The sequence below is a fragment of the Electrona antarctica genome, assembly GCF_951216825.1.
Source record: "Electrona antarctica genome assembly, chromosome: 7".
Taxonomy (NCBI): Eukaryota; Metazoa; Chordata; class Actinopteri; order Myctophiformes; family Myctophidae; genus Electrona; species Electrona antarctica.
The window spans coordinates 36,396,581-36,423,578 of record NC_136812.1 but is presented as its reverse complement, the minus strand read 5'-3'; the positions used below and the strand labels follow the sequence as shown (position 1 = coordinate 36,423,578).

Below are 26,998 nucleotides of genomic sequence, written 5' to 3'. Positions count from 1 at the left end.
ACGAGTGTGATTTACTTTTTACAATACTGGGTTTTCTCTTATCCTCTTTTCAATACTGACTGAAAACTCATTATTTTAATCAATTCTCTTACAAAAAACTTTTTTGGCTATTTTTTGCATCGTGATACTTCTTTTATATTTTTTATCGATTTACGATAAATCGTTACATGCCATGTTGTCTTTGTTGTCTTGTACATTGAAATTGTGGGAATGTATTTATTTTTCTGTAATAATTCTCACTGCCCACATCGCCCATCCACCCCACTTGGGCAATAAAGACGTAAAAAGAATCTAGTCCACGAACGCGTCTGCTACATCCATGCAGAAATACAAATCCCACCGAACTAAACCATGGCTTACTATTGTCTTGTCTATTACTACTTACTATTGTCTAAACCATGGCTTACTATTGTCTTACTATTGTCTTGAAATGTAACACAGGTTGTCACGCGGCAGAACGGAAGTGCAACTCAGCTGTCACTTTATTCATCCCTGCCAGAGCCAACACAAATAACCATTTCACCTTACTATTTTAGTCAGAGCTTTAATAGAGTGAGAAGCAGATCATGTGTTTGAACACAATAAATCGCTGTGATCTAATGGCAGAGCGATGACAAACGTGTCACATGGTACAGTATCACGTCCTCGGTGGTAAAACATCAAAGCATGACGTGAGCTACCGTGCTGAAGTGTATTATCTGTTTATGACTCATGGAACTCATTGTTCATTTCCAACCATGGGGCTGAGTTGTCACCATTTGGTTGGGTAACAATGTTTTTTGCCACCCGGCTGTCATCTACATCTGTGCACAGACTGCACACACACGCTCTGTGCTTTGGCAGCCATAAGCCTGGTCTCATGTCAACAGATTTACTGTTGTTTGCCACAGTCCTTATGGAGTGGACTGCTGTAGCTTGTTTTGTCCTTATAAGGAGAAATGGAGGAACAGGAGAGAACCAAGAAAGAGCCCAGAGATAAAAATGCAAGGAACATTTTTGATGGCACTTCTAAGAAACTTCTGAGAAATCGTGATAATGTCTGATCTATCACACAGCAAGGCTGTGTGATAGATCAGAGAACTGAAAATTGGGTCTCAAAAACAGGGACATATTGAAAACGGGGGCTTTGAAGTGATGCTAAATTCCATCCGTAGTCCCCACACAACATATAAAAACAAAACAGGCAGGCAGTGAAGCACAAAGGTACATTACGAGACAAAGCATCAAAAACATACATACAGCATACAAGAAACAAAGTCCAACTTAATATACCTATTATTTAAATGACAAAAATAGCTCATCTAAAACGCAATGCAGAGCTTGTACATCAGCCATGTTTATGTCATTTCTCAAGACAGATTCAGAGCTCTGCAGCTGAATCTGTCTCGATTATTCATTTAATTGAAAAACGAATCAAGGGAATAATGGCTGAAAAGATGATTGTTACAGTAATCGTCGTAGTCAGGTGGAAACCTGAAACCTCCAAAAACATTTGTTTTTCAATTTATATTATTAAATAGTGAAAACCATATTTATAGTATTATATTACTATTAAATACTATTTAATAATGTGCATTTGTGCAACACTATTGTATGACGAAGTAGGGGAATCATTGACAAAAGAAAAGTTGGAGATATGGAGATACAAGGTTTCTGCCCGACAGCGACGAATGGCAGCCTTGATAGAAAGCGTGTTTTCACCAACCCTGTGGGCGCCGTGGCGACAGTGCGACACTCCTCGCCATAAAGCTCTCCTCCAGACTCTGGGCCCTGATTGGCCAGCGCATGGTTGCGGTTCTTACGGAAACCAAATATGGCCAACATGTTGCGCCTCTTCTTCCTCCTAAGAGAGTGTGCTTTGTGCAGAGAGGAGAGCTGGCTGTATTCACCAGAGAGAGAGAGACATACAGAGAGACCTTTAGTGATCCCGTGGGGGGAATTCAGTTGCCAGAGGCAGCACAGCAGTTAATGTACAGATACAGAGTAAAGGTCAATACATGCTCCTTCCGATGTCTCCTTACAAAAAAAACACACGTTTTGGACAGGCTTTCCGACATCTAGGGGTGCAGGAGGAGCATCCGAAAAACTGCTATCAGAACATCTGAATGATGTCATCAAAATGTAGTTTCCAGAAAAATATATTTAAAAAAAGTCACATGTCAGAAGGAGCATATACCTTAAGAGAAGTACTATAAAAAACACCACCAGCACTCAATCAGTAGATCAATAGTATACAACAATATACAGAGTAGAGTATAGTTTCCCAAACACTGGTTTGAATATCATTTCAGAAATATAAAAATAAAGTAAAAGATACAGTGAAACAAGCTCACTATGAGTTTCTACATCGGCTATGTTCACCATTAGTGCTTAAGTGGTTAATTCATAATGTAACTTTGGGTCCCGGGGAGACAACAAAACTATCTTTTGGGTCTCAGCTGAAAAAGATTGGGAACCAATTGCAACGGAGAGAGAGAGAGAGAGAGAGAGGTTACAAAATACATATTCTCAATACATGTAATCACACATGAGTCATTTCCATTGTTGCTCCGATGTGTCATTTGAATTGTGTCAGACCTGTTCAAGCTCAACGTCCCTCTCGCTCTCCTGGCACTGGGACTCATACATGGTCGGAGCGTTGCTAAGCAACGCCTCTTGGCACGCAATGCTTAGCGAGAGAGTGCTTTTACTTGAAATATGTTCAATGCTAAATGTAATGTGATTAAAAAAGGCACTGTGTAATCAGATGATGTATGCTGTAGTGTGGGCTGTGTGTGCGTGTGTGTGTATGTGCGTGCGTGCGTGCGTGCGTGCGTGCGTGCGTGCGTGCGTGCGTGCGTGCGTGCGTGCGTGCGTGCGTGCGTGCGTGCGTGCGTGCGTGCGTGCGTGCATGCGTGCGTGCGCAACTGTGCATGCACCCACGTGCGTGCGTGTTAAAGGGAACAGTGGTACTCTAGCAGGAAAACGATAAAATCCTCAGTGTAAATTTTACTAAGTGACTCTCACCTATCTGGGAGGACTCTTTTGGTATAGAAGTCTGGTAATCCATCATCCAGAGGACTTATTGCTCCGTTTTCACTGCAATGCTGTAGACACACAAACACGCACGGATCACACAAACACATGTGCACGGAGCGCACGGCGCCTCACCCTCGGTCCACTTTCGAAAGGGTCCATTTACTCTGGACTGGGTTTCCTTTTCCAAAATGTTCTCTGTTCAATAATACAAATGGACTGCTCTACAGCTAAGGTGAGACGACATAACCTGATTGCAATGATCCAATTTGTATCGATGTACTTCCTTGATACAGGCCAGAATAATTCTGATAAAATAAGAGCCTCGCATTACGCCCAACGGCAGGCCCTGGGCATTTGGAAACAGGAGATGGGAATTATGCATGAGTCATAAATTAAGTTAAATAGCTTCTGTAGCGTCATTAGTTCAACAATGGAAACATCTTTTGGATGGAACCCACTCACACGCACGCACGCACGCACGCACGCACGCACGCACGCACGCACGCACGCACGCACGCACGCACACACACACACACACACACACACACACACACACACACACACACACACACACACACACACACACACAAAGGTCACGACTCATATTATGTTTGATGTATCTTTAAATAAGAATCTCATCGGTGTAAAAATACATATCCGGTATACGTTAGCAATATTAAACATTCTTCTAGGTAATTCTTCACATGTATAATTCACGCAACTCCGCCCTTGAGCTTTTCGATCTCGGGGGGAGATAAACCACTGGGTTTCCCCATGTTGAATATTCAAGAATGAATGAATGTTTCCCAATACTTTCCCTAAATTAATCTCCTACTTTGCCACACTACAGTGTCACACAAAAGTAGCAAAATGTGCTCACAATGCGCTGCATTGTGGCACATTGTAGATCTGCTATGTTAATTTCCTGAGAAGTAACAGTTTTGGACATACAAGGTTTCCATCCAACAGCAAGGTGGCACGCACGCACGCACGCACGCACGCACGCACGCACGCACGCACGCACGCACGCACACACGCACACACGCACACACACACACACACACACACACAAAACTACAGTATGTTGCGGGGTATAAAAGGGCTTGATAGGATCGTTGCCCCCGCCCTCACCATGTCGGCTGGGGGGACGTGCCCCCCCTTGTGCCTCCGTGGGGGCCGGGGGCGAACCCGCGTCACGTGGCTGAGCGGGACCCCCTGTGTAGGCAGCTCCGACAGCCCCTCCCACGATGCCGATCGGGAGAGCGGCGAGGAGAACGATGGGGGCGGCGACGAGCTGGAGTCATCGCACAGGCCTGATAAAGAGATGATAGAGCGAGGTAAAGAGGGAGAGAGGGGGGGGGGGGGGAGAAAGAAAGAGAGAGAGAGAGATAAAGAGAGAGAGGGGGAGGAGTGATGGGGGCAAAAGTACAGGTGAGTTAGGAATTTCTTTTGAGACTCCTGGGGAGCTGTCATCTCTGCTTCAAAGGCACTTAGCTTTACATTTAAAACAACTGGCAGCTGCTCGATTTCAAAGAGACACAGTAGACTGAGACAACCATTAATAGAGCTCTCTGTCTCTGATGGCAGGAGGGAGGGAGGGAGATGAGGAGAGAGAGAGAGAGAGAGAGAGAGAGAGAGAGAGAGCTGGCAGAGGAGAAACGGGCCCAGCAGGAACCACGCTAATGGAGTGCTTAGTGAGTCAGGGCGTGGCGCGGCAGCAGAGGATGTGGTTCAGTACTCACTCAGTCTGGTGGAGACGGGTCGGATGCGTCGAGTTCTGGAGCTGTGCTTCTTAATGGCTATCGTATCCTCGGAGAGAAGACGGACATGGAGAGATGCTCAGGAGTTGTTATCGACTCACATACTGTTGCTGTACAGTACAGTATATACCTCTCTACATCAGTGCATCTCAAGGCCCCTTTTCCACCGGATTGAACCGGTTCAGTTCCTTTTTCTCGATGAATTGGTTCAGAACCCTAAACGTTGGTTCAGAACTGGTTCCGTGAAAGCACCAAGGTTCCAAGAATGTAGAACGGAACCAGTTCTAGAACCAAACCAAAGTTCTTTCGGTGGAAAAGGGGCCTTTGGGATCCATGAAGAACCCTCAGGGTTCCTTGAGGGGTTCAAAAAGGACTCTTACTGGTCTGTAACTCTGAGAGTTACAAATCGATAAAGTAAATTAACGCTATATGTTAATATTACAAGCAGTCTATCTTTTTTTCTTTTTTAATTTACTGAGGAGCCCTTTGCTCTTTTATATTCCTGTGTCATGACATGTTCCATTGGGGTCCTTTGAAACAAGCCATAGGCTTTCTTGGGTTTAAATCCTCTTAGAATAAGAGGATTTATTCTAAGATGTATACCTTTTTAGTTTTCTGCAAACTGCTAATCAAGTAATCAATCAATGATAACATAACAAGTTATGCTGAAATGTAAGTTTGATACGAACAGGGAATAAATGAGACCACTAAAACCTTTATCATCAAAAACTTCAATTACTCTATGTAAAATAACTAACGGACAAAAGTAAGATGTTAATTTCTGGTCCCTACATATACAGACTATTTAAAAAATAAATTCAACTGAAGATATTGCTTTTCTTTGTATTTTCATGCATGCTTGAGTTATTTTAGAAAGAGTCGGGAAAGATGAATCTAAACCAATATAAGTATGTCCTCATTATGTATAATTATGTCCAAATTGGCATTTGCAACACTCTCAGAGTTATGGGCGGTCTTTGAAATGTAAACGGTTTGGGAACCACTGCTGCACGCACGCACGCAAGTACTAATTAGCACTCACTATGCTGGTACTCAGCTCTTCATCTGTGATTTCCAGAGAGTCTCTGTGTCTGTGCGACCTTCGACCTGTCCCACCTTCACATGTCCCCTCCCAGCGCTTCATCTGGGACACCTGCCGTGTCTGACGCACGCACGCACGCACGCACGCACGCACGCACGCACGCACGCACGCACGCACACACGCACACACACACACACACACACACACACACACACACACACACACACACACACACACACACGATATGAAGATATGAAGATATGAATAGGATAAATATTAGACTTACACTTACGCTCACTCTAAATCTCATTTTCTCACTCACTGTATTAACTCTAATTAATTCAGTCAGTCTGTCAGTCAGTCAGTCAGTCAGTCAGTCAGTCAGTCAGTCAGTCAGTCAGTCAGTCAGTCAGTCAGTCAGTCAGTCAGTCAGTCAGTCAGTCACTCACTCACTCACTCACTCACTCACTCACTCACTCACTCACTCACTCACTCACTCACTCACTCACACAGGGACAAATTAATGTCACACTAGAGTAACAGTGTGACAGCACTAAGTGCTGTGTACTGTACTTACCAGTGTCTTGTGGGTGGCATAGAGTTCTTGCAGAATTTGGTCCACGATAGAGTTGGTGAGATAGGAAACCACCGACAGCTTCACTTCTCTGTGGAGGACGAGTGCGAGGAACAAAGAGCTGTTTTGTCTCTTTGTTTTACCCATTGATGCCGATACTACAAATGCCTTCTAATTCAGTAGTTCTTACACTTTTAAGATCTTTCAGAAATCTTCAATTATAGCAGAAGTACAAGCGTGGCACGAGTGAGCTTGTTTGTCTGCTTTTTTTGAATAGCCAATGCAAACATCTAAAATGACACATATGCTTTCCCGGTTCTAAGGGTTAAATCAATACTCTTGTCAAAGCTTGTCAAAATCTATCCTGGTGTGTGCTCCCTCGTCCATTCCCAACTTGTCTCTCGGGGCCGTCAGGATATTGGTAAGTAGGCCCCCCAAATAATTGGCAAAACAATACGATTTTATTGCAAACATACTATTGATATTTAAAAAATCACACCCGTGTGAAGTGAGTGGTGCAACTCCGTGTGGGGGTTCCCAGGGGGGGGGGGGGTTCCAGACCCACAGGAACACACCCAGGGTGCCGGCCCGGTGCCGGCCCGGTTCCGGCGTGCCGCCCCACGTCCGAAACGGTTGAGAAATGACAGAGTTACCGTGTGGCGGTCCCTCTACTGTACCCTCTACTGTACAGTACTGTACTGTCACTGTACTGTACTGGCAAACCCGAAAGCATCATATATACAGTTAATACGTGCGTGTGTGTTTGTGTGTACGTTAGGTTGCGCACAGGTGGTGAAAAACAACCATGCTGTTTTCATACCCAGCCAGGCACCCACCCAGCCAGCCAGCCAGCCAGCTACCCACACACATAGCTCCGTAAGGGAGTGGTTGCACCACTCAAAAATAACTCATAATTAATAACTAATAATAATAATAATAATAAAATAACTAATAATTTCATTGTGATACTGATAATAGGAATGTAAAGTATAGACTATATATGTTCCATTGATCCAATCCGGAACACAATTGATTCATACCTCCAGTTCTAGGAAACACAGAATAGGGGGACTTTTTTATTATTTCCACAGCTCTAAGGTATATTAATGCCATAGTAAAATGTTGAAAATGAGTGGTATTCCCCTTTAAGTGGTCTGATGGGTGAGGTTTTCAAGTGGGCCACTTGGTCCAGAAAAGCTTGGCAACCACTGCCCTAGTAAGAAGCATCGTCTTACTCCATTGCTCGGTGGATGTCCTGCGCCGCTCTCTCCATCAGGGCCGTGCGAATGGCCGTGCGAGGGACGGACACGCGCTCCGAGACGGACGACAGCGGGGGACTCAGCCTCTCGGCCGCAGAGGAGGACCGAGGACACAGCTCGCGGCACAGGGACACCATGGAATCCACGATGACCTGCAAGCCAATCAACTGCTTAAGAATCACACTCCTTTAAACAAACATCGTACTCTAAACAAACATTAAAAGTGCATAGACTTGGCTGCCATGTGACGTAATTAGCCCTTCACTAAGTCCCTCCCCAACCCATCCTTGTCCAATAGGCACGTTAGCAGCGAAGAAAGCTTGACCTGCATAGCAACCGTTGCTAAACTATTTGGATTGGCATTGGACAATCGCTTTTTGGGGTGGGATTTAGTGAAGGGCTAATTTCTGAAAGCCAGACGTTGGAAATCTCTAGACTACACCAAATCTCTTTGGGTGAAAATAGCCAATCTGCAAGCTCCCAACACGTCACAACGTGACGGATTCTGATTGATTGCTTTAAAACTTCTAATCAACAGTAGTACAGTCAAACATTATTTAATAATAAGGATAACAGATAACCAAAAAGTAATACATATAATAGAGATGTCTTGTTGAACGTCTATTTTTGTGTTCGGTGTTCGCCCCCAGAATATGGACGCCAGCGTTCATGTGGATAATGTCATTGTAATAAATCATGTTAAGTGTGGAACTGAACAGTAGCTATCAGCCACCAGGACCTGAATTCAGGCTGTACTGTATGTCTGGACTCTGGACCCAACACACCACATAGTCTCTCTCTCTCTCTCTCTCTCTCTGAGGACATGGAGCGTACCTGTAGTTCCTTATCGGCTGCTTTGGCCAGCTCTCCGGCCAGGGAGTCCAGCCTCTGTCTGACCGGCCCGTCCACAGACAGCACATGAGCCAGCTCACACAACGACGGGTACAGCTGGCATGATGAGGATACACAGAGGAACAAGTCAACGTCAACTTCTCACACACACACACACACACACACACACACACACACACACACACACACACACACACACACACACACACACACACACACACACACACACACACACACACACACACACACACACACACACACACATGCAGACTACATGGTCCACACGGAGACTCACAGCGCGGGAGTTCCTGGCCTCCTTTAGGACTTGCTTGGCAGAGTGGATCTCCTCCATCTCTCCGGCACCTCGCAGCACACACACCTGCTGCTGTACGCGCTCGCTCAGACGCTCCATCACCTGCGGGGAAACACACACGGGACATCGTTAGAAACACACCGCCACTCACACACACATGCAGAAACCTCTCATCTCCATATCCTTGATCACACACACACACACACACACACACACACACACACACACACACACACACACACACACACACACACACACACACACACACACACACACACACACACACACACACACACACACACACACACACACACACACACACACACACACACACACACACACACACACTGTGGGCACTGTACCTGTTCAGCAGTGCTGGTGACCAGGCCCTGGTGTAAGCGTAGAGCCTGCCTCTGAGAGAAGCGCTGAGTCTGGTTGTTTCTAAGCAGAGCCCTCTGGATCTGGACACCACACAGGGACATTCAATGAGCCTGTCACTGCTGTCACCATGGCACCACCCAAATACACTGCTGTCACCATGTCACCACCCAGATACACTGCTGTCACCATGTCACCACCCAGATACACTGCTGTCACCATGGCACCATCCACATACACTGCTGTCACCATGTCACCACCCAGATACACTGCTGTCACCATGTCACCACCCAAATACACTGCTGTCACCATGTCACCACCCAAATACACTGCTGTCACCATGTCACCACCCAGATACACTGCTGTCGCCATGTCACCACCCAGATACACTGCTGTCACCATGTCACCACCCAAATACACTGCTGTCACCATGTCACCACCCAGATACACTGCTGTCACCATGTCACCACCCAGATACACTGCTGTCACCATGTCACCACCCAGATACACTGCTGTCACCATGTCACCACCCAAATACACTGCTGTCACCATGTCACCACCCAGATACACTGCTGTCACCATGTCACCACCCAGATACACTGCTGTCACCATGTCACCACCCAAATTCACTGCTGTCACCATGTCACTACCCAAATACACTGCTGTCACCATGTCACCACCCAGATACACTGCTGTCCCCATGTCACCACCCAAATACACTGCTGTCACCATGTCACCACCCAAATACACTGCTGTCACCATGTCACCACCCAGATACAGTGCTGTCACCATGTCACCACCCAAATACACTGCTGTCACCATGTCACCACCCATATACAGTGCTGTCACCATGTCACCACCCAGATACACTGCTGTCACCATGTCACCACCCAGATACACTGCTGTCACCATGTCACCACCCAGATACACTGCTGTCACCATGTCACCACCCAGATACACTGCTGTCACCATGTCACCACCCAAATACACTGCTGTCACCATGTCACCACCCAGATACACTGATGTCACCATGTCACCACCCAAATACACTGCTGTCACCACCCAGATACACTGCTGTCACCATGGCACCACCCAGATACACTGCTGTCACACACTGCTGGCATGTCACCACCCAACCAGCGCAGAGGGAAAACAGAGTGCAATGTGGGAACATAATAGGCACAGCACAATCCTGAATGTTAGTTTAACCCTGTGGCCCTGAGTAACCCTGAGTGTGTGGTTCAAAGTATAGATACTCCTCATCAAATATAACTCAACATCATGTCAAACTTGCTCTGTCAAATTGTTGTACTTGAGTTACTGGTGTACTTGATTTTAAAGATACTTTATAAGTATTCAAAAGTACATACACATACTTACAAAAGTACAAATTACAAAGTACATTTTATTTTGTCTTATTATTAATGCATTGCTGTTTTAAAAAATGGACGTTTCCAAATAAATTCAAATATTTTACGATTCAGAAATTGTAAAATAAATATTGTGAAAATAGGAACTTAACAGCGTGTCACATTGCTAGGGGTTGTGAGCTTGTACTTGTAGACCTGCTATTTTCACTATTATAAATAGGGCTTAAGTGCTTAATTCATAATGTACTTTACCCTTTCTAGAAATGCAATGGTGCCAAAAGTACAATAATTGTCTTTGAATATGACGGAGGTAAAGTCACAAGTATCCAGAAACACAAATACAAAGTAAAGTACAGATGTTCAAAGAATGAACAGTATTACAGTAGTAGTCAAATAGATATATTTGGTTACCGTCCACCACCCATTAAAACCCGGAAAAGCATCTGTGTCATTTTAGATTTTTGTAGGAGATGAGAGGAGACTTGGAAGGGAAAGTGAAAATCAATTAAGAGTTTCAGACTTTTGGGCATTTTTTTATTAGCTGAATCAATCACTGTCGCCTGAGTGCACAGAAAGTCTCTTACATGATTTTTTGCTGGATAATAGAGCCATGAAGGGACATTTAAAAAAATAAATTGCTGGCCACCACCCACATACTGTACAGCTCTGGGTGCAGCCTGGCCAGGCACACAGCAGATGATATTATGATAAAGTGCTTTGCTCAAGGACACTTCATCAAGCGCAGGACTTGAACCTAGGTCCTCTCACTGGAGGGGAGTTCCTCTAAATACTGTGACTTAACTTAACGGCTTAAAGCGTCTCTCTTTTTCAAAGCTTACCTTTTGTGTGTGCACGCGCGCATGTGTGTGTGTGTGTGTGCGTGCGTGCAGTCTGTGTGTGTATATATGCACACATATTATCTGCTTGAGTGCTTCTGTGACTTGGTTCTGTCTGGCTCTGTGCACATCCTGGGGGATAGGTGAATTTAATTTTAGATGTGATATTGAGTGCATTTTTTATGTCTGTAGACTGTTTTTACGACCTGGTTTGCAGTATCTTTGTCTGCGTTTCATCTTCATTGTCTTAAAGCACATTGATACTCAACGGCCGCTGTCTGACACCTGTGCTCTACAGATAGTTGGACTTGAATCGAGTTGTGACAAGAAATCATTATATCGATACATTTTCTATCTTGAATCCATAGATCGCTCTGCAAAACTGTATTTCTTATCATTTTCATGTCAAGAACCCCCAAATTAATATGGCCACAGACCTCCATCTAAAAATATTTTGTACCAGGGAAAATATTTGTCTATTTTCAAATTGCTGATGTATAGAGTTAAAGTTGTTAAACTGATATTGATGCTATATGAACTAATTTAGCAGGGGACCCCCTTGAACCCCCTCAAGGTCCCCTGGGTGTCCCCAGACCCACTTAGGAGAACCACTTATGAGACTTTTTTTATGAGCTTTCATGATTTAAATTCTGGATTGAGGGTTGGTCTTAAAGCTGCTAACCTTGGTCAGTGCTTGTTCTGTCCTCTCGGGGGCGCTGCGGTATGCCTGGCTGATGTCGCTGAGAGGTAAGGGCATGTACTGCAAGGTGAAATTACTGACAGAGAAGGCAAGGACAGGAAGAAAGGAAGGTGGAGGCTTAGGAAGGAAGAGAGCAGAGGAGGCAGGACACACACTACCAAGAGGGAATGAAGCAGGTTAACACATTCCAAAGGTTAGAGAGCACTTCACCCTTTTTCTACCTTATCTTCATATACCTGCATGGTCCTCACTCCTCACAAATGCTTGTTATAAAATGGCACCATCTCCGTCTACTCACTCGGCGTCTCATTGGTGAGACCTGCCTACCAAAGACATCATTGATGGGGATTTCAAGCTACTAGAAACTAGAGCTGAGAGTGAGTAGGCAGAAAAGGTACCATCTTATAATGAGCATTATTGAGGACCAAATATATGGAGATTGAACATTTCAGACAGAGCTTGTCCCAAAATACATTCCAGAATGCAGAGGGATTAATGTAATCTTTGCAGCCAAGCCATGTCATTCTTAGCTTAAAGCGACAGTTGCCCTGGACCATAACGATATAGCACATTGGAAAGCAACAATTTACATGGTTCACAATTATAAGGAATTTCAACCTAGTTAACCACATTAACCCTGACTGTCCATATTTTGAAGATGGCATGTTTGAAAATAGCTTAAAAAGAGCTAATAAAACTCCACTGTACAAATGTACAGAAACAGGGGTCTCCCCATATGTCCAGCTCTTTAGTAAACAGAAAATACGATTTCAAGACGAGATACCAATTTTCTCCAATCAGGAGAGAGAGCATACATAAACAGATGAAACCTTTAGTTTTAACAAAAACACTTACAGCACCTTTAACATAGAGCATTACAAAGCTACTACATTACTATAGCCTCATTGGTTGGCTACAATACAGTACATCCTGGTGAGTACTGTACATGCAGAAGCCTGAGGACGTGTGAAAATGTCCTTACTGTTCGAGCGCACGGGCCACGTCTAGAAAGCCAGCTGCAGAGGTGTTGTTGCGATCCCATGTCACACTCCTGCAGGGGAGAGGACAGAGTTGTTCCCCAGCCAAACCACACCACACCATGGGACATTGTGCATTTGTTTGTTTAACTGTATGTAATGTGTTTTTTTGTTATTATTATTTTTTTTTAATTTGTTTTGTATTTTATTATTTCCTGATGTTTCTTCGAATATTTTGTTTAGTATTTGTGCTGCCATGGGGTTGTGGGGGAAAAAATATATGTGAATAATTGCTTTGAAAATACTATGTTGTAAAGAAAAATCAATAAACATATGTTAAAAAAAACCAAAACACACTGCACCACGTCACATCCCAACTTCAACTCACACAACGTACAACGTTGCTGTCGGGCAGAAACCTCTCATGTCCATATTCTAACTTTTTGCCCTACTTGATCATACTACAGTGTCACACAACAGTATCAAAAGAAGCAGATCCACAAGCTCGAAACATGGTGCAAAACTGAGCTTGTACCACTTGTGCCACTTCTGTTATTTTGAAATTTGAATCCTTAAAAGTAACAGTTTTGGATATATGAGGTTTCCACATGACTGAGACAATTATTCTGATGCTTTCCCTCTTCCTTGTGTAACATGCACTTACTATTTACCACTTTACATTATTCAATACTTCTAGTCCATCTTGACAGCTAGTACAAAACATACATTAACCTCTTAGCGTAGCCCAATGTTATACTTCAATGTTATACTTCATAAATACGGCAAATACAGTATTTTCTGGCACTATTACCAGGAAGAAGCCTAGTTGACTTGAAAGTGAAACTACAGAATATTATGGCTGGAGGATTTTCTAATTTATTTTCTAATTTGTGCTATTGGCGTGGGGGGGGGGGGAAACATTTGTGTGAATCCACTGGCCTGTGCTCTAGTCTGTACCTGAGTGTGGTGTTGATCTGCAGGGCTTTGCTCAGCATCTTTGCCCCGATGTCGTCCATGTTGTTGCCACTCAGGTCCACCTTGCGCAGACACGTGTTGCTGCCCAGCGCGTTGACCAGCACCGTGCACCTGGAGCGCAGCCTGGACTCCGCCAGCGACAGAGACTGCAGGGCCTGAGTTACATACGGGGGAAGTAAACAGTATTAAAACCGCCGTACGGCAATACAAAATAACTAGACAAGTGCAAAAATGTCCCCTATAATGATGCAAAATAGGGATGCCAGGTTGAAAGGTTAAGTATTAACATATCAGCACAAATCTCACAATCTATCTTAATTCTTAACTATAGATGCACCAAATATCTGTGTGTGTGTGTGTGTGTGTGTGTGTGTGTGTGTGTGTGTGTGTGTGTGTGTGTGTGTGTGTGTGTGTGTGTGTGTGTGTGTGTGTGTGTGTGTGTGTGTGTGTACGTGTGTACGTCTGAAATCCACGTAACTCGAGAACTGTTCGCCCCACCGACTTCAAACACGCGCGTTCCACACCCCCACAGGGAGCCCGGTGTCGAGTCGGTCGGACCCACGGTTGTCCAGAACCGCCACAAAAGGCCTCTGCCCGGGCTCTGGACAGGGCCCAAATTAGCCAATTGATCACACCTGATCACCCATATATGGAGATATAAGTGTAGCTGGCTTGTTCTGACAACACAATGTGTTCTGACATCTGCATAGACTCCATATTTGGGCATGCCTGACTAAGAACTCCATATATTGGCATAAAAGCGACACAGACATTATAACTGGGTGGGGCATGCATTTCCAACTTGCATCGTTCCAAGTAGGCCAGTGCCCAACGGGCACCGCTCTAGTGCCTAAAATAGGTACATAGAAAAGAGTATTATTATACTATTAAACTTGTGAAACTCTGATTATCACTTACTTTACAGGTTAAATAAAAAACATTATAGTTTATGTTGACTTGCTCAACGCCCTCCCCCCATTCCTTTAACGCTGTCTCCTTCTTGGCTCCTCTTGTGTTCTAACTTTGACAACTTTCTTTGTCAGTGACAAGTTGACAACCCTGTCTTTTTTCTTTTTATTTCATCTTATTGTTTGTTCTTGTTCTTTCCTGCGCTTGGCAGGTTTTTGAGGCCTGGGAGAGGGTGGGGGCGGAGGAGAATTGGGAAATGTTTCTTGTGAAACTATAAAAACACACAAAAAAAGAGTAAAACTAACCAACATAAAAAGAATCATACCAAAATAGTATTCTATGCTGATGAGAATGAATCCCCAAAATACAATTTGTCACTTGTCATGGACCTGATCACGGGCCTTTCATTTTCAAACCAATAATAATTAGAAATCACATTCAACCGTCTCCCTGACAGGTTTTCGGAAGGTTTTGTTGTTGTATTTTTATCACTAAAGAACGGAGAGCAGGGTGACTCTCTGTGGCATGAAAAATGCATGATCATAGTGCAACATGTCATCGCTTGGTGTAAAAAAAAAAAAGAGTAAATAATTCAGAAAGCGCAATATGTCACATCCCTCAAGAAGAGAGTCGGAGAGGACACACTACTGCAGTGGGGGAGGGGAGGGGAGCGTGCAATGCTGTGACTCTTTTGACACTGTACGTACGGTACATTGAGAACATACGCTTGTGGAATCGTAAATATAGTCCATATGGCCATAATGCTATATTCTGTCAATAACTACACTACATTTTGGTACTACAGGTTAAGTGGAGCCACACTGTCTGGTCAGAATAGTTTGGGGTCTGAGAGCAAACACCTCAGAGGTTCTCATGAAGTACCCTGTGGCTAAAGCTTTGTTCTATACTGCTTGAAGCTGTTCTCAGGTGTGAATCAAAACACACAGTGGGACAGCCATCTGCTAACCTAAAGGCCATCTGTTGATCTGTATGTTAATTTTAACTCCACCTCTGAATTCAATTCTGTACTATATCATGTCATGTTGTCAATGTGAAAATCACTAGTCTGGGCTGGCTACGGTCAGTCTGCTGGGAGCTCCCGCGGGTCAGGGCCGCGGGACGCTCTCTCCCTTTGTCTTTGGTTTGAAATAAATGGTCAACATGGATCTTCAGTTCATCTCTCTGCCTGTGTTTCTCCGATCCGATCTGATGCTTTGACGAGGTTTTTCACTACTCTACAAGTTTGCTTTAGCCTAGTTCATCTCTCTAGAGTTTACTACGGTTTAGTGAGTTTTAGGTGTGAAAATACACCACATAGATGGTGCCGAAACCCGGTGTCTTTGGGGCTTCCAGGCGCCAGGCAGAAGAGGGCCAGCGGGGACTTTTGGACAATTTCAGTCTAATTTTGGCGGTTGGAGGTTAGTTTGATTTTTCGGGGACACGGCGTTCGTCTACAGCGGGAAGAAGTGGTCTTCTCGACGGCGCAGGCGGTGCGCTCCGGAGCTCTGATGGACAGCGGCCTGGACTCGGCGACGGACAGGAGGGAGGGGCCCTCCACAGCGCGTCGACGGGGACCATGCTTCTCTTCGCGTCTCGGCGGGGAGCAGCGGGTCTCCAACCCGAGGGGATTGATCGATACACGGCCTTCACCGAGCAGCGGACCGAGGGAGTTCGTCAGCGGTCCGTGCACCGGGGGAAGAGGGAGCGCGGTCGGCGCACGGTTCATTTCATCAGCGGAGGTGGTCGCGGACGGCGGCCACGTTCATTTCATTCTTCAGAAACAGCGGATCTGCAAGCTCGTTTTGCGGCGTTTCTTTGTTTCGATGAGGCCTGTAGCTACACGTGCGTTCATGTTTTTCTTTCCAGTCATTTATGTGATATTTCATATTCATATAATGTCTGGAGGGGGGAGTATGGTGCTGTGTTGGATGGGACAATGGAAGCAGAGCGACGACGGTGCGCGAGTTCAACAGCAACTTTCATGCAGCTTCTGTTTGACCACGCATGGCTGAAACACATGAGGTGAGAACAATGAGAAGTGCGACATTACAGTGAAGTTTATTAATAATAGATGGAGAGATTCAACAGTCTTTATCTGTATTCAAAAAGTGTGTCTAAATGTGAGTCTATTCAGCGTATATATAGGCATACGTTGATGTTTGTGTGTTTTGTCGGAGTTTAAATTAGTTAAGAAGTTGATTCAAGAAATAGAGTCTATGGGGTAATTTGGAGAATGTTTAAATAATTTTAGCTTTATTGAGATTAATTGATGCTCTGTGTCAGACGGCCGAGATCCCGGTGCCCCTCTCATACGCTTCAGTATAAAATCGTCTTAGAATTAGTAGAGCTGATTATTCTTTTCTCGTGTTAAATTTAGTTTACGATAATGTCAACTAGAGGCAGTTAGGGTGCCACGACGTGCAAAGATTCTTTTGTTATTATTGAGAGAACTTTTGCCTTTAAACGTGAGGGAGTTAGCGTTCATTAAGTTAGGGTCAGGATAAGTAACGTAACCCGATAGTACCCTGGTTAAGTTGAACTGTGAAGAAGCAGGAGGTGGCCTCTGGCTAGGATCGTATTGGCATCGGACTTATTTTGCCCCACTCCTTCCCCGCATCGCGCTTACCAAGCCTTTGAAGGAGAAGTTTCAAAATATGAATGAATTTATCAAACATGTCCGAAAAACTTATTTGAAAATGAAGGTTATGGCTATGTTTTACTCTTAATATCATATTAAACTGGGTGTTTAGTTATTAAGATTGAAGGCCAATAATTATTCCAACAAAGTGGGAGTTTCAAAGTGAAACAAAGGGGTTAAGACGAAAGTGTTGTTGTGATTTTGATGTCAGTATATGTTTAAAGTTTCATTTCTATCATTGATCATGTGGTTATGTGAAATTCGTTTTAAAAAAGTGATTTGAAGCTACAGACAGGGTATTGTGAGTGTTTTGATGTGTCGAAAAGTGATGCTAGGTGTACATTGATGAAGTTGTATGGATGTGAAGAAGAATCATTTAGAAGAACGAGAACATGTAATTTGAACCAGTTGTAATCATTTTGGGAACTTTGTGTAATGTTGTCATTTGTTGTTGTTTTTCCTGATGTTCGGTAGGCTGTGATGGAGTCAAAGGGGGGTGTACTACAGTTGAATATGGACTATATGTATTGTTTTGTATGCCAATCTTGTGATTGTCATAAGGGGGGAGTGTGGAATCGTAAATATAGTCCATATGGCCATAATGCTATATTCTGTCAATAACTACACTACATTTTGGTACTACAGGTTAAGTGGAGCCACACTGTCTGGTCAGAATAGTTTGGGGTCTGAGAGCAAACACCTCAGAGGTTCTCATGAAGTACCCTGTGGCTAAAGCTTTGTTCTATACTGCTTGAAGCTGTTCTCAGGTGTGAATCAAAACACACAGTGGGACAGCCATCTGCTAACCTAAAGGCCATCTGTTGATCTGTATGTTAATTTTAACTCCACCTCTGAATTCAATTCTGTACTATATCATGTCATGTTGTCAATGTGAAAATCACTAGTCTGGGCTGGCTACGGTCAGTCTGCTGGGAGCTCCCGTGGGTCAGGGCCGCGGGACGCTCTCTCCCTTTGTCTTTGGTTTGAAATAAATGGTCAACATGGATCTTCAGTTCATCTCTCTGCCTGTGTTTCTCCGATCCGATCTGATGCTTTGACGAGGTTTTTCACTACTCTACAAGTTTGCTTTAGCCTAGTTCATCTCTCTAGAGTTTACTACGGTTTAGTGAGTTTTAGGTGTGAAAATACACCACACGCTCACACGGTGTAAGTGTGAATTATTCACAGTAGAGAGTGTTGCTGTATACTACTGTAGCTGCCCTGTATCCACATGCAGCCGCTTAACAAACACTGACTCAATGAGTCTGGCATTTTGTTTTAAACGAAAACCTTTGATTGGTATATGGCCGACTTTGAAGGATTAAGCACTTTCAACCTGGCGTCCCACAAGTATTTTTGGCATGGCATAAATATTATGTAAAAATATTATTACATATATACAATATTATACATTTTTAAGTGAAAATAGCAGATACACAAACCTGCTAAGTATGACTTGAAATTTTCGTCTTATTGTACTGTATATATATTTTTTCACGCCATGGCTCTATGGGATGTAAGCTGGGTCTAGAAATGTGCGTGCGTGCGTGCGTGCGTGCGTGCGTGCGTGCGTGTGTTTGAGCTTAGACAACACACCATATTTGGGTGTAGCTGCATTGGGAACTTCTTATATACAGTTATTGTTGAGTCATAGTGACATGAGCGTGACGACCACCGCCCGGTCCTCCCTTAAGCCAATTTGAATATAGCATAGCATAGGATGGTGGTGTGGGGACTAATGATGTCAAAGTGGGGGTCCTTGAAATGAAAATGTTTAAGAATCACTGCTTTAAACTCTGCTTGACGTTTGACGCTGTGTTATCATCACTCACACAGTCCTCCTCCTGGATAAGCTGCACCATCTTCTGCAAGACCTCATCCAAGAGCCTGTAGACATCAAGAGAGGGAGAGAGAGGGAAGGAGGGAGAGAGGGAGAGAGGGTGAGAGAGGGAGGGAGAGAGGGAGGGAGAGAGGGAGAGAGGGAGAGAGAGGGAGGGACGGTGAGAGAGAGAGGGTGAGAGAGGGAGGGAGAGAGGGAGGGAGAGAGAGAGAGAGAGAGAGAGAGACAGAGGGAGAGAGAGAGAGAGGGAGAGAGAGAGAGGGAGGGACGGTGAGGGAGAGGGAGAGATGTAGCTCAAGCTAGACTCTGAAGCCCGATTTATACTTTGTTGTACAAAAATATCTCACATTGTGAACTTGTATCGCTTGCCATCGCTGTCTGACAGAGGAATGACAGCAGTATCTTTTGTAAATTACACGTCATGCACAATGGAACACCCGTATAAATATGCATTGGGGCTGGGTACGAAAATTAAGGAAAAAGCGACAGGTGGAAAACAAAATGGCCGTGGCTTATATGGGGAGTTGTGTTGATCCAAGGGGAAATTATTTTGATTGTATTACCGTAGCTCAAACAACAGTTCAAGAGTTATAGTCCAAAACTTGAATCTGCCTATTATAATGCCAGGGTTGATTTGAAAAAATGTAGGGTGGCCTTTCTTCCTTGGCCTTCATTGGCCATGTGGGAATGTTTCACAGCAATCTGACTTTACGTTCATGATTTGAGGCATTTTGTTCAAAACGGGACACTCACACACCACAAGCCAATCTTAGCCAATCAGGATGGAATATATGAAGAATCGGACTGGCGGAGCCAATAATGACCATATGTATTATTTCATGCGTGCACATACACACATGCATGTGCAGAGAGAGCTGTAGAACCACTGTACCTGTTCTTGATGTTGAAGTTCTTGCCCAGATGCAGGTGTTTTAGGGAGGGGTGTCTGGAGAGAGCAGGTAGGACTTGCAGTAAGTCTGCATCAAGACCTGTAAAACACACACATCCACGTAAACACGAACACAGACACGTGCACACACGCACACACTCACACACACGCACGCACACGCGCACACACACAGAAGCACATATACTGTAAGCATGCACTCGAACCGACTCAAATAGCAGCTGAACGTTGTGTGGAGGGGTGGAGACGAGACGCTACCATTGTCAGAGATGTCCAGAGTCCCGATGGACGAAACCCTGGGAAACAACTCCTGCAGTATTGCAGCTCCTGCAGCCCTTAGCTGCATGGAGGGACGGATGGAGGAGAGAGAGAGAGAGAGAGAGAGAGAGAGAGAGAGAGAGAGAGAGAGAGAGAGAGAGATGGGGAGAAAGCAAGGAGAAACAGATTATGCGTGAAAGCGAGGGAAAGACAGGAAGACAGCAGAAAGGAAAAGTAATGGAGACAGGCATTAAGAAAGCAAGTGAGAGAGACAGATGCAGACCTGAATATAGAAATCACAGAGAAATGTTAAAAGCAACACGTACAGTTACTTATAGTTTCATAATTAAGTTTTATTTATTTATTTTTTTTGTCATCAAAGGGGATAAGTGAGCCAGTCTACCTCACAGCCACTGATGTCCAGGTGAAGGTCATTAATGTGAGGGTTAGAGGTCAACCCTGTCAACAGAGCTCTAGAAGAGAGACAAGGCAAAGTGGAATGTTGATTTCATACACAAAGACAAGTCACATGCTTTACCTAAAGGCATACAAAGGCATTTCAGATAGATTAAAGTTGCTGTAAGTTATATTTATTTATTTTGGTTAAAATAAATAGTTTGTTGTTACATTTTTTTTTTTTTGTAACTGAATGGCTGGAAAATGGAAATTTAGAGTTTACATATAGTACACACAGTGCATGCATAAACATTCCTTAATGATTATATCTGGTTTCAGTATTTATTTATGATGTATTTTCTCTATTATTAAGGTTATTGTAGTGGTCAGTTTGTACTGGTGGCGGGGCGGGGGTCGCGAGACATGGCCAAAGCATTTTGTTGAGAACCCCTGGGCTACAGTAGCCTACAGTACTGTTACTGTTCACCTAAAGCCTGCTTATATCATGCCCTTACATAGTGCTTGTACTTGGAACTGTTTGGCCGCCGTGCCATGCGTTGAGTTTGTACATTGGCTATTTTTGCTGCGCGACAGGGTTGAGCTTAAAGGGGTATTTCACTTTAAACACTTTTGGGGGTCATTTTAAAGTCTACTCAGGACAGACAGTTTTACATTTCGATATTTCATATTTTTTCAAAAACATAAAAACAAAAACTTTGTTTTTATGGCCCCCTCACACATACTGTAGGACAATATTAGTCACAACAAAACAGGGACTTGTTTTCAATGAGCCTAACATGGTTAAAATGGAGTTTGAAGTTCAATGGGTTTACATATATCAACTATCTTCTAGATAGTGAATCAAGCAATTTATTAGCCGTAGCAGACGTTAAAATGACCCCAGAAGTGTTTTGTAAGTGATATACCCCTTTAAGTGGTTAATGCAGTCTGTGGCAGCGAGACAGCAAGGATGTTGAGATAAAAGAGAGAGACAGATCTGTCCAGATCACCTCAGCACATCGGGGGGCAGCTTCATGGATGCCAGGCTGACGTGGCTGAGGCTGAAGGCAGAGCTGAAGAACTGACGGAACGATGGCAGCGAGTCCTTCACCTTCCTGTGTGGGATTAGAGAGAGAGAAGAAGGAAGACTAAAGTAAAGAGTTAGATATCAAACAGAGCAAAGATGACCGCAGAGATGAGTCGATGGAGAGAGCAGAGACGACTAGACGAGGGCCAACATCGTTGACGCGTCAGGTCCAAACGCCAGGGAGTGCTCCGATTTAAGTATAAGTAAAAATAGCAATACCGTCCATAATATAAAAATACTCATCTTAGAAGTAAAAGTATGTATTCCAAATGTACTATTGGCATAAAATATACTACCAAAAGTAAAAGTAGTTATGCAGTTTTTTCCAAAAGTTAAAAAGAAATTGTCAAAATCTTTTAAATGTGACACAGTGTGATCTTGTAGATCTGTAATTTTCGATTTGCCAACGTATAAAACAGTAATACTGTATTGTATTATGTTTTGTAATAATAATCTAAATCTACAAGTAAGAAATTCAAATGAATTGTCTTGGAGTAAAAAGTACAATATTTGCCTTTGAGTTGGAGTGCAGCAGTGGTTCTCAATCTTTTCAGGGCACGACATAATCATATTTTAAGTATTCTTTTGAACACATGCACACTCCCTGACAAGCACTTGTAATTGTAGTAGTTGAGGCATTACATTTTGTTTGACTTGGTTCCACAGATAAAAATACTGTGAAAATAGCAGGACGTTGTGAGCTTGTTGTGGCCAGTTCTTATACTTTATAGTATACAGTAGTTTGTTGATAACTTTTAATGCAGTAGTGGTATTTTTCTTCTTTTTTTGCTGAGGTATTCACTTCACTGTCATAATGGGACCCCCACAAAATCATGTGGGGACCCCCCTGGGGTCCTGACCCACATGTTGAGAACCCCTGGAGTAGAGTACAGTAATGTATTCAGTTACATTCCACCACTGGTGAGGAGCGGAGCATCTGTCGAAGACATGAGTGAGAGACGGAGAGCGGAATGGCTTCTTTGAAAAACCGGGGGTCAGCTAAGGTCAAAAGATTAATTGTGCCGCTTAAATATTCATGAGCCTTATCTGTACAGCGGAGCAGACGGCTCGGCGGGTTTCTCATCTTAGGACACACCCACGGCGCGGAAGCACTATGTTCCAGTAAGTCCCAGAAAGATCATTTGTGGTTTGATGGCGAAATGAAGATAAAGGCAGATAAAAGAAAGAGGGCCAGAGAGAGAGAGAGAGAGAGAGAGAGAGAGAGAGAGAGAGAGAGAGAGAGAGAGAGAGAGAGAGAGAGAGAGAGAGGAATAAAGAAAAGAGGAAAGGGAATAAAGGAGGGATTATGAGGGTGAGGTGAATGATGAATCATAGGGAGGTGAAATCAAAAAGGAAATCCATCCCTAGATTAGCTTTGATTTGGTTTTAATCCAAAAACTGTCTGCAGTCTTTCTTTTTTCAATTGAAAGTATGTCTCTTTTGTGTGTGTGTGTGTGTGTTACAAACCTGTGAGAAAAGGAGTTCTTGGCAAGATTCAGAAAGGAGAGGTCAGCACAGCAGCCCCTCAGTAGAGACCCAAAGAGCTGGACAGGAAAGAGGAAGTTATGCATAGAAGAGGATTTAGACACACAGAGAGAGATGCATACACGTAAACAGGAGAGAGAACGAGATAAATATGAGAGAGAGAATTCTCTCTCTTCCATTTATCTCTCTCTATTCAATAGAGAGAAATGGAAACGAAAGAGAAATGGAAAAGAAAGACAGAGAGAGAGAGAAAGCATTAAGCATCATCTGAAAGCCTTCCTGTGTGTACGTACTGAGTCAACAGAACAGTCTGTAGCAGACAGATCCAAATGGACCAGACAGTTGGGCTGGGACAAGAACAGATACAAGTTCTGCGGAGGGAGAGAGAGAGAGAGAGAGAGACAGAGACAGATGAGAGAGGAGAGAGAGTTGTCAAACCAATATGGTATGATGATGTAAGTGTTGTTTACAGTACAGTATGTGTGAGCGTGCGGTGCGTGTGTCTGACCGAGGCGTCTTCCCCAGAGAGGACTCCAGGGTTCTTGCTCAGGTCCAGGTGCAGGAGAGAGTTGGAGTACTCATCACTGGAACACAGAGCCTGAGAGAGAGACACCACGCCTGACACCATGGAGACAGACAGACAGACAGACAGACAGACAGACAGACAGGCAGGCAGGCAGGCAGGCAGGCAGGCAGGCAGGCAGGCAGGCAGGCAGGCAGACAGACAGACAGACAGACAGACAGACAGACAGACAGACAGACAGACAGACAGACAGACAGACAGACAGACAGACAGACAGACAGACAGACAGACAGACAGACAGACAGACAGACAGAGGAACAAACGCACACAGGGTAGTTGGGGAGAGAATACGTACCCATAAGATGCGAGTGATAGAAAAATATGAGAGAGACAGAGAGAGAGAGAGAGAGAGAGAGAGAGAGGAGAAGGGCTGTTGAACCATTAACCACTTAAACCCTCTAGACTTGGACCTGAGTTGGCTCTGTGCTTAGTCCGCTTTAAATCCCTGCGGAAAACATAGCCAATCTACAAGCTTGTGTTGCATTGCGATGCGTTGTGAGCTTGTACTTTAGATCAGCAACCTTTGGCTAATGTTATCCCCAGAACATACATGTACACTGGGTTCAAGTGGTTAACCACTTAAGCTCTATACTTCATTGTACAATGAATTGTGAAGATATCTGATCTACTGTACAAGCTCACAACGCATCCCGATGCAACATGCTTTGAGCAACCCCCCCCCCCCAACGACATGACAATGACATGCCCAAAATAGGGAGCCAGGGTTGAAGAGTGGCTAAAAGTGGGAGAACATCCTCAAAAATAAGCGTGTGCCTGTATTATTCATACATATATCTGTGTCAGGCAGCAGGAGAGGTAATAGGAACCAGTGCGTAGCATCGGACTACTTCTACATCATGTAATATTTACAGTGTCCACCGGGGGGATGAGATGAGAGAAGCCAAGGGTAGGCTGAGAGGCTGTGTGCAGGAAAGGCTGGTCCGAGAGCACGGCTGGAAAGTGGCGCTTTCAGCCGGGGGGTAAAAGCCTCAATGGACATGCCGCCTCAGAAGCACATTTTAAATACAGTATTTTTCTATTATGGTATTCCTACTTTTACTAAAGACCTGTCAGCAGTGGTGTGTTCTACCGTTATACGTAGTAGTATGCCGTGACGAGATGAAAAAATAAAATAATAATAACGTATACCGTCTGCTAACCATTTCATCCATTGACCACACGCAAGTGTATATCCTATACGTGCACATAACGTGCAGGGAATGATTATCGTATGACTTCTGAAAAAAACTAGAACACACCACTGCCTGTAAAAGCAAAGCAAAGTTCTTTGTTTACCCAGGGTAAGTGGACTAAGCTTGAGATGCTTGTTTACAGCCACGCCCTGCTCATAGAACATTTCATGGTTGGGGTTCAATGCCTTGCTCAAGGGCACTTCAGCGGTGGTAATTTTAACGTGCCGGTCCAGGGAGTCGAACTGGCGACCTTCCGGTATCAAGACCGCTCCGCAAACCGTCCGGCCACCGCAGCCACCACTGCCTGATAGGCTGTATGCAGGACCGACTGGTCTGGGACTGGGAGTGTGCCAGGCTGGCACCAACCCTGCTGCTCTGGAGGGACATGTACTATATAGGCTAGTATATCCTTCTAACAAGTGCTACTACATCCTGGTGTCCTAGTGCCCTAGTCACTTTATAGTATTAAAAGAACAGTTTTTCTTTCTTCCATCCATCCATCCATCCATCCATCTTCAACTGCTTATCCGTAGTCGGGTCGCGGGGGCAACAGCTCCACCAGAGTGTTACAGACTTCCCTCTCCAGAGCAACATTAGTGACTTCCTCCTGGGGGATCCCGAGACGTTCCAATGCCAGTGAGTCGATGTGTTTCCTCCAACTGCGCCTTTCCTCATTAGGACCTCCCTAGGGAGTTTTCCTTTCTTTATTTCTTTTTACACCTCTATAGGTCTTCACTAATACTCACTATGGGACAGTACCATTTCTGTCTGCACACTCTGTGTCTCAGAGGTGGACTGTGGATGGCTCGAATAGTATACATACATGCCTATACAGTACCAATGACTTATGACAGCATTGCTGGTCATTTCAAGCAAGATTTCAAACGTTTTGTTTTTTAAATGGATGAAAACCGGCTTCTAGCATTCTAACTTTATAGGAAGAGAATAGAAAGGCTGTAGTTTCCATTACAAAACCGAAGATGTCACTGATAGGCAGCTTTCTGAACTGTCCACACAGCCTACCTCTGAGACACAGGAGTGAACTGTCCACACAGCCTACCTCTGAGACACAGGAGTGAACTGTCCACACAGCCTACCTCTGAGACACAGGAGTGAACTGTCCACACAGCCTACCTCTGAGACACAGGACTGAACTGTCCACACAGCCTACCTCTGAGACACAGGAGTGAACTGTCCACACAGCCTACCTCTGAGACACAGGAGTGAACTGTCCACACAGCCTACCTCTGAGACACAGGAGTGAACTGTCCACACAGCCTACCTCTGAGACACAGGAGTGAACTGTCCACACAGTCTACCTCTGAGACACAGGAGTGAACTGTCCACACAGCCTACCTCTGAGACACAGGAGTGAACTGTCCACACAGCCTACCTCTGAGACACAGGAGTGAACTGTCTACACAGCCTACCTCTGAGACACAGGAGTGAGTAAGAAATGGTGCCATCATATAATGAGCATTAATGAGGACCAATTATATGACGTTAATGTTGATTTGCTTTCTAAACTGGGCTATTAAGAGCTACTAAATGCCTGGTGTTAATGAAGTTATTTTTGGCACCTTATTGGCTCATGGTCTGGTAAGTTCAAGTGATAGAGGAGATGTCTCGCAAACATTAGAGCGTGTGT

General features: G+C 44.3%; 1 protein-coding gene across 1 annotated transcript in view; it reads right to left on the bottom strand.

The window, feature by feature from the left end:
* Nucleotides 1-26,998, bottom strand: part of LOC306926939 (capping protein, Arp2/3 and myosin-I linker protein 3-like) — a gene marked incomplete at its 5' end in the record, with an annotated part of 52,298 nt that overhangs the window by 7,004 nt on the left and 18,296 nt on the right. Inside the window, 21 exons of the mRNA XM_079506456.1 lie at nucleotides 1,706-1,879; nucleotides 3,007-3,086; nucleotides 4,150-4,331; nucleotides 4,761-4,827; nucleotides 5,821-5,940; nucleotides 6,398-6,485; nucleotides 7,630-7,805; nucleotides 8,488-8,601; nucleotides 8,801-8,920; nucleotides 9,181-9,279; nucleotides 12,085-12,178; nucleotides 13,085-13,153; nucleotides 14,037-14,209; nucleotides 19,434-19,488; nucleotides 20,334-20,430; nucleotides 20,607-20,688; nucleotides 21,010-21,079; nucleotides 22,013-22,117; nucleotides 23,557-23,633; nucleotides 23,868-23,945; nucleotides 24,083-24,192. Of these exons, the coding sequence (XP_079362582.1) occupies nucleotides 1,706-1,879; nucleotides 3,007-3,086; nucleotides 4,150-4,331; nucleotides 4,761-4,827; nucleotides 5,821-5,940; nucleotides 6,398-6,485; nucleotides 7,630-7,805; nucleotides 8,488-8,601; nucleotides 8,801-8,920; nucleotides 9,181-9,279; nucleotides 12,085-12,178; nucleotides 13,085-13,153; nucleotides 14,037-14,209; nucleotides 19,434-19,488; nucleotides 20,334-20,430; nucleotides 20,607-20,688; nucleotides 21,010-21,079; nucleotides 22,013-22,117; nucleotides 23,557-23,633; nucleotides 23,868-23,945; nucleotides 24,083-24,192 (2,230 nt within the window). The remainder of the gene's footprint in view (nucleotides 1-1,705; nucleotides 1,880-3,006; nucleotides 3,087-4,149; nucleotides 4,332-4,760; nucleotides 4,828-5,820; nucleotides 5,941-6,397; nucleotides 6,486-7,629; nucleotides 7,806-8,487; nucleotides 8,602-8,800; nucleotides 8,921-9,180; nucleotides 9,280-12,084; nucleotides 12,179-13,084; nucleotides 13,154-14,036; nucleotides 14,210-19,433; nucleotides 19,489-20,333; nucleotides 20,431-20,606; nucleotides 20,689-21,009; nucleotides 21,080-22,012; nucleotides 22,118-23,556; nucleotides 23,634-23,867; nucleotides 23,946-24,082; nucleotides 24,193-26,998) is intronic.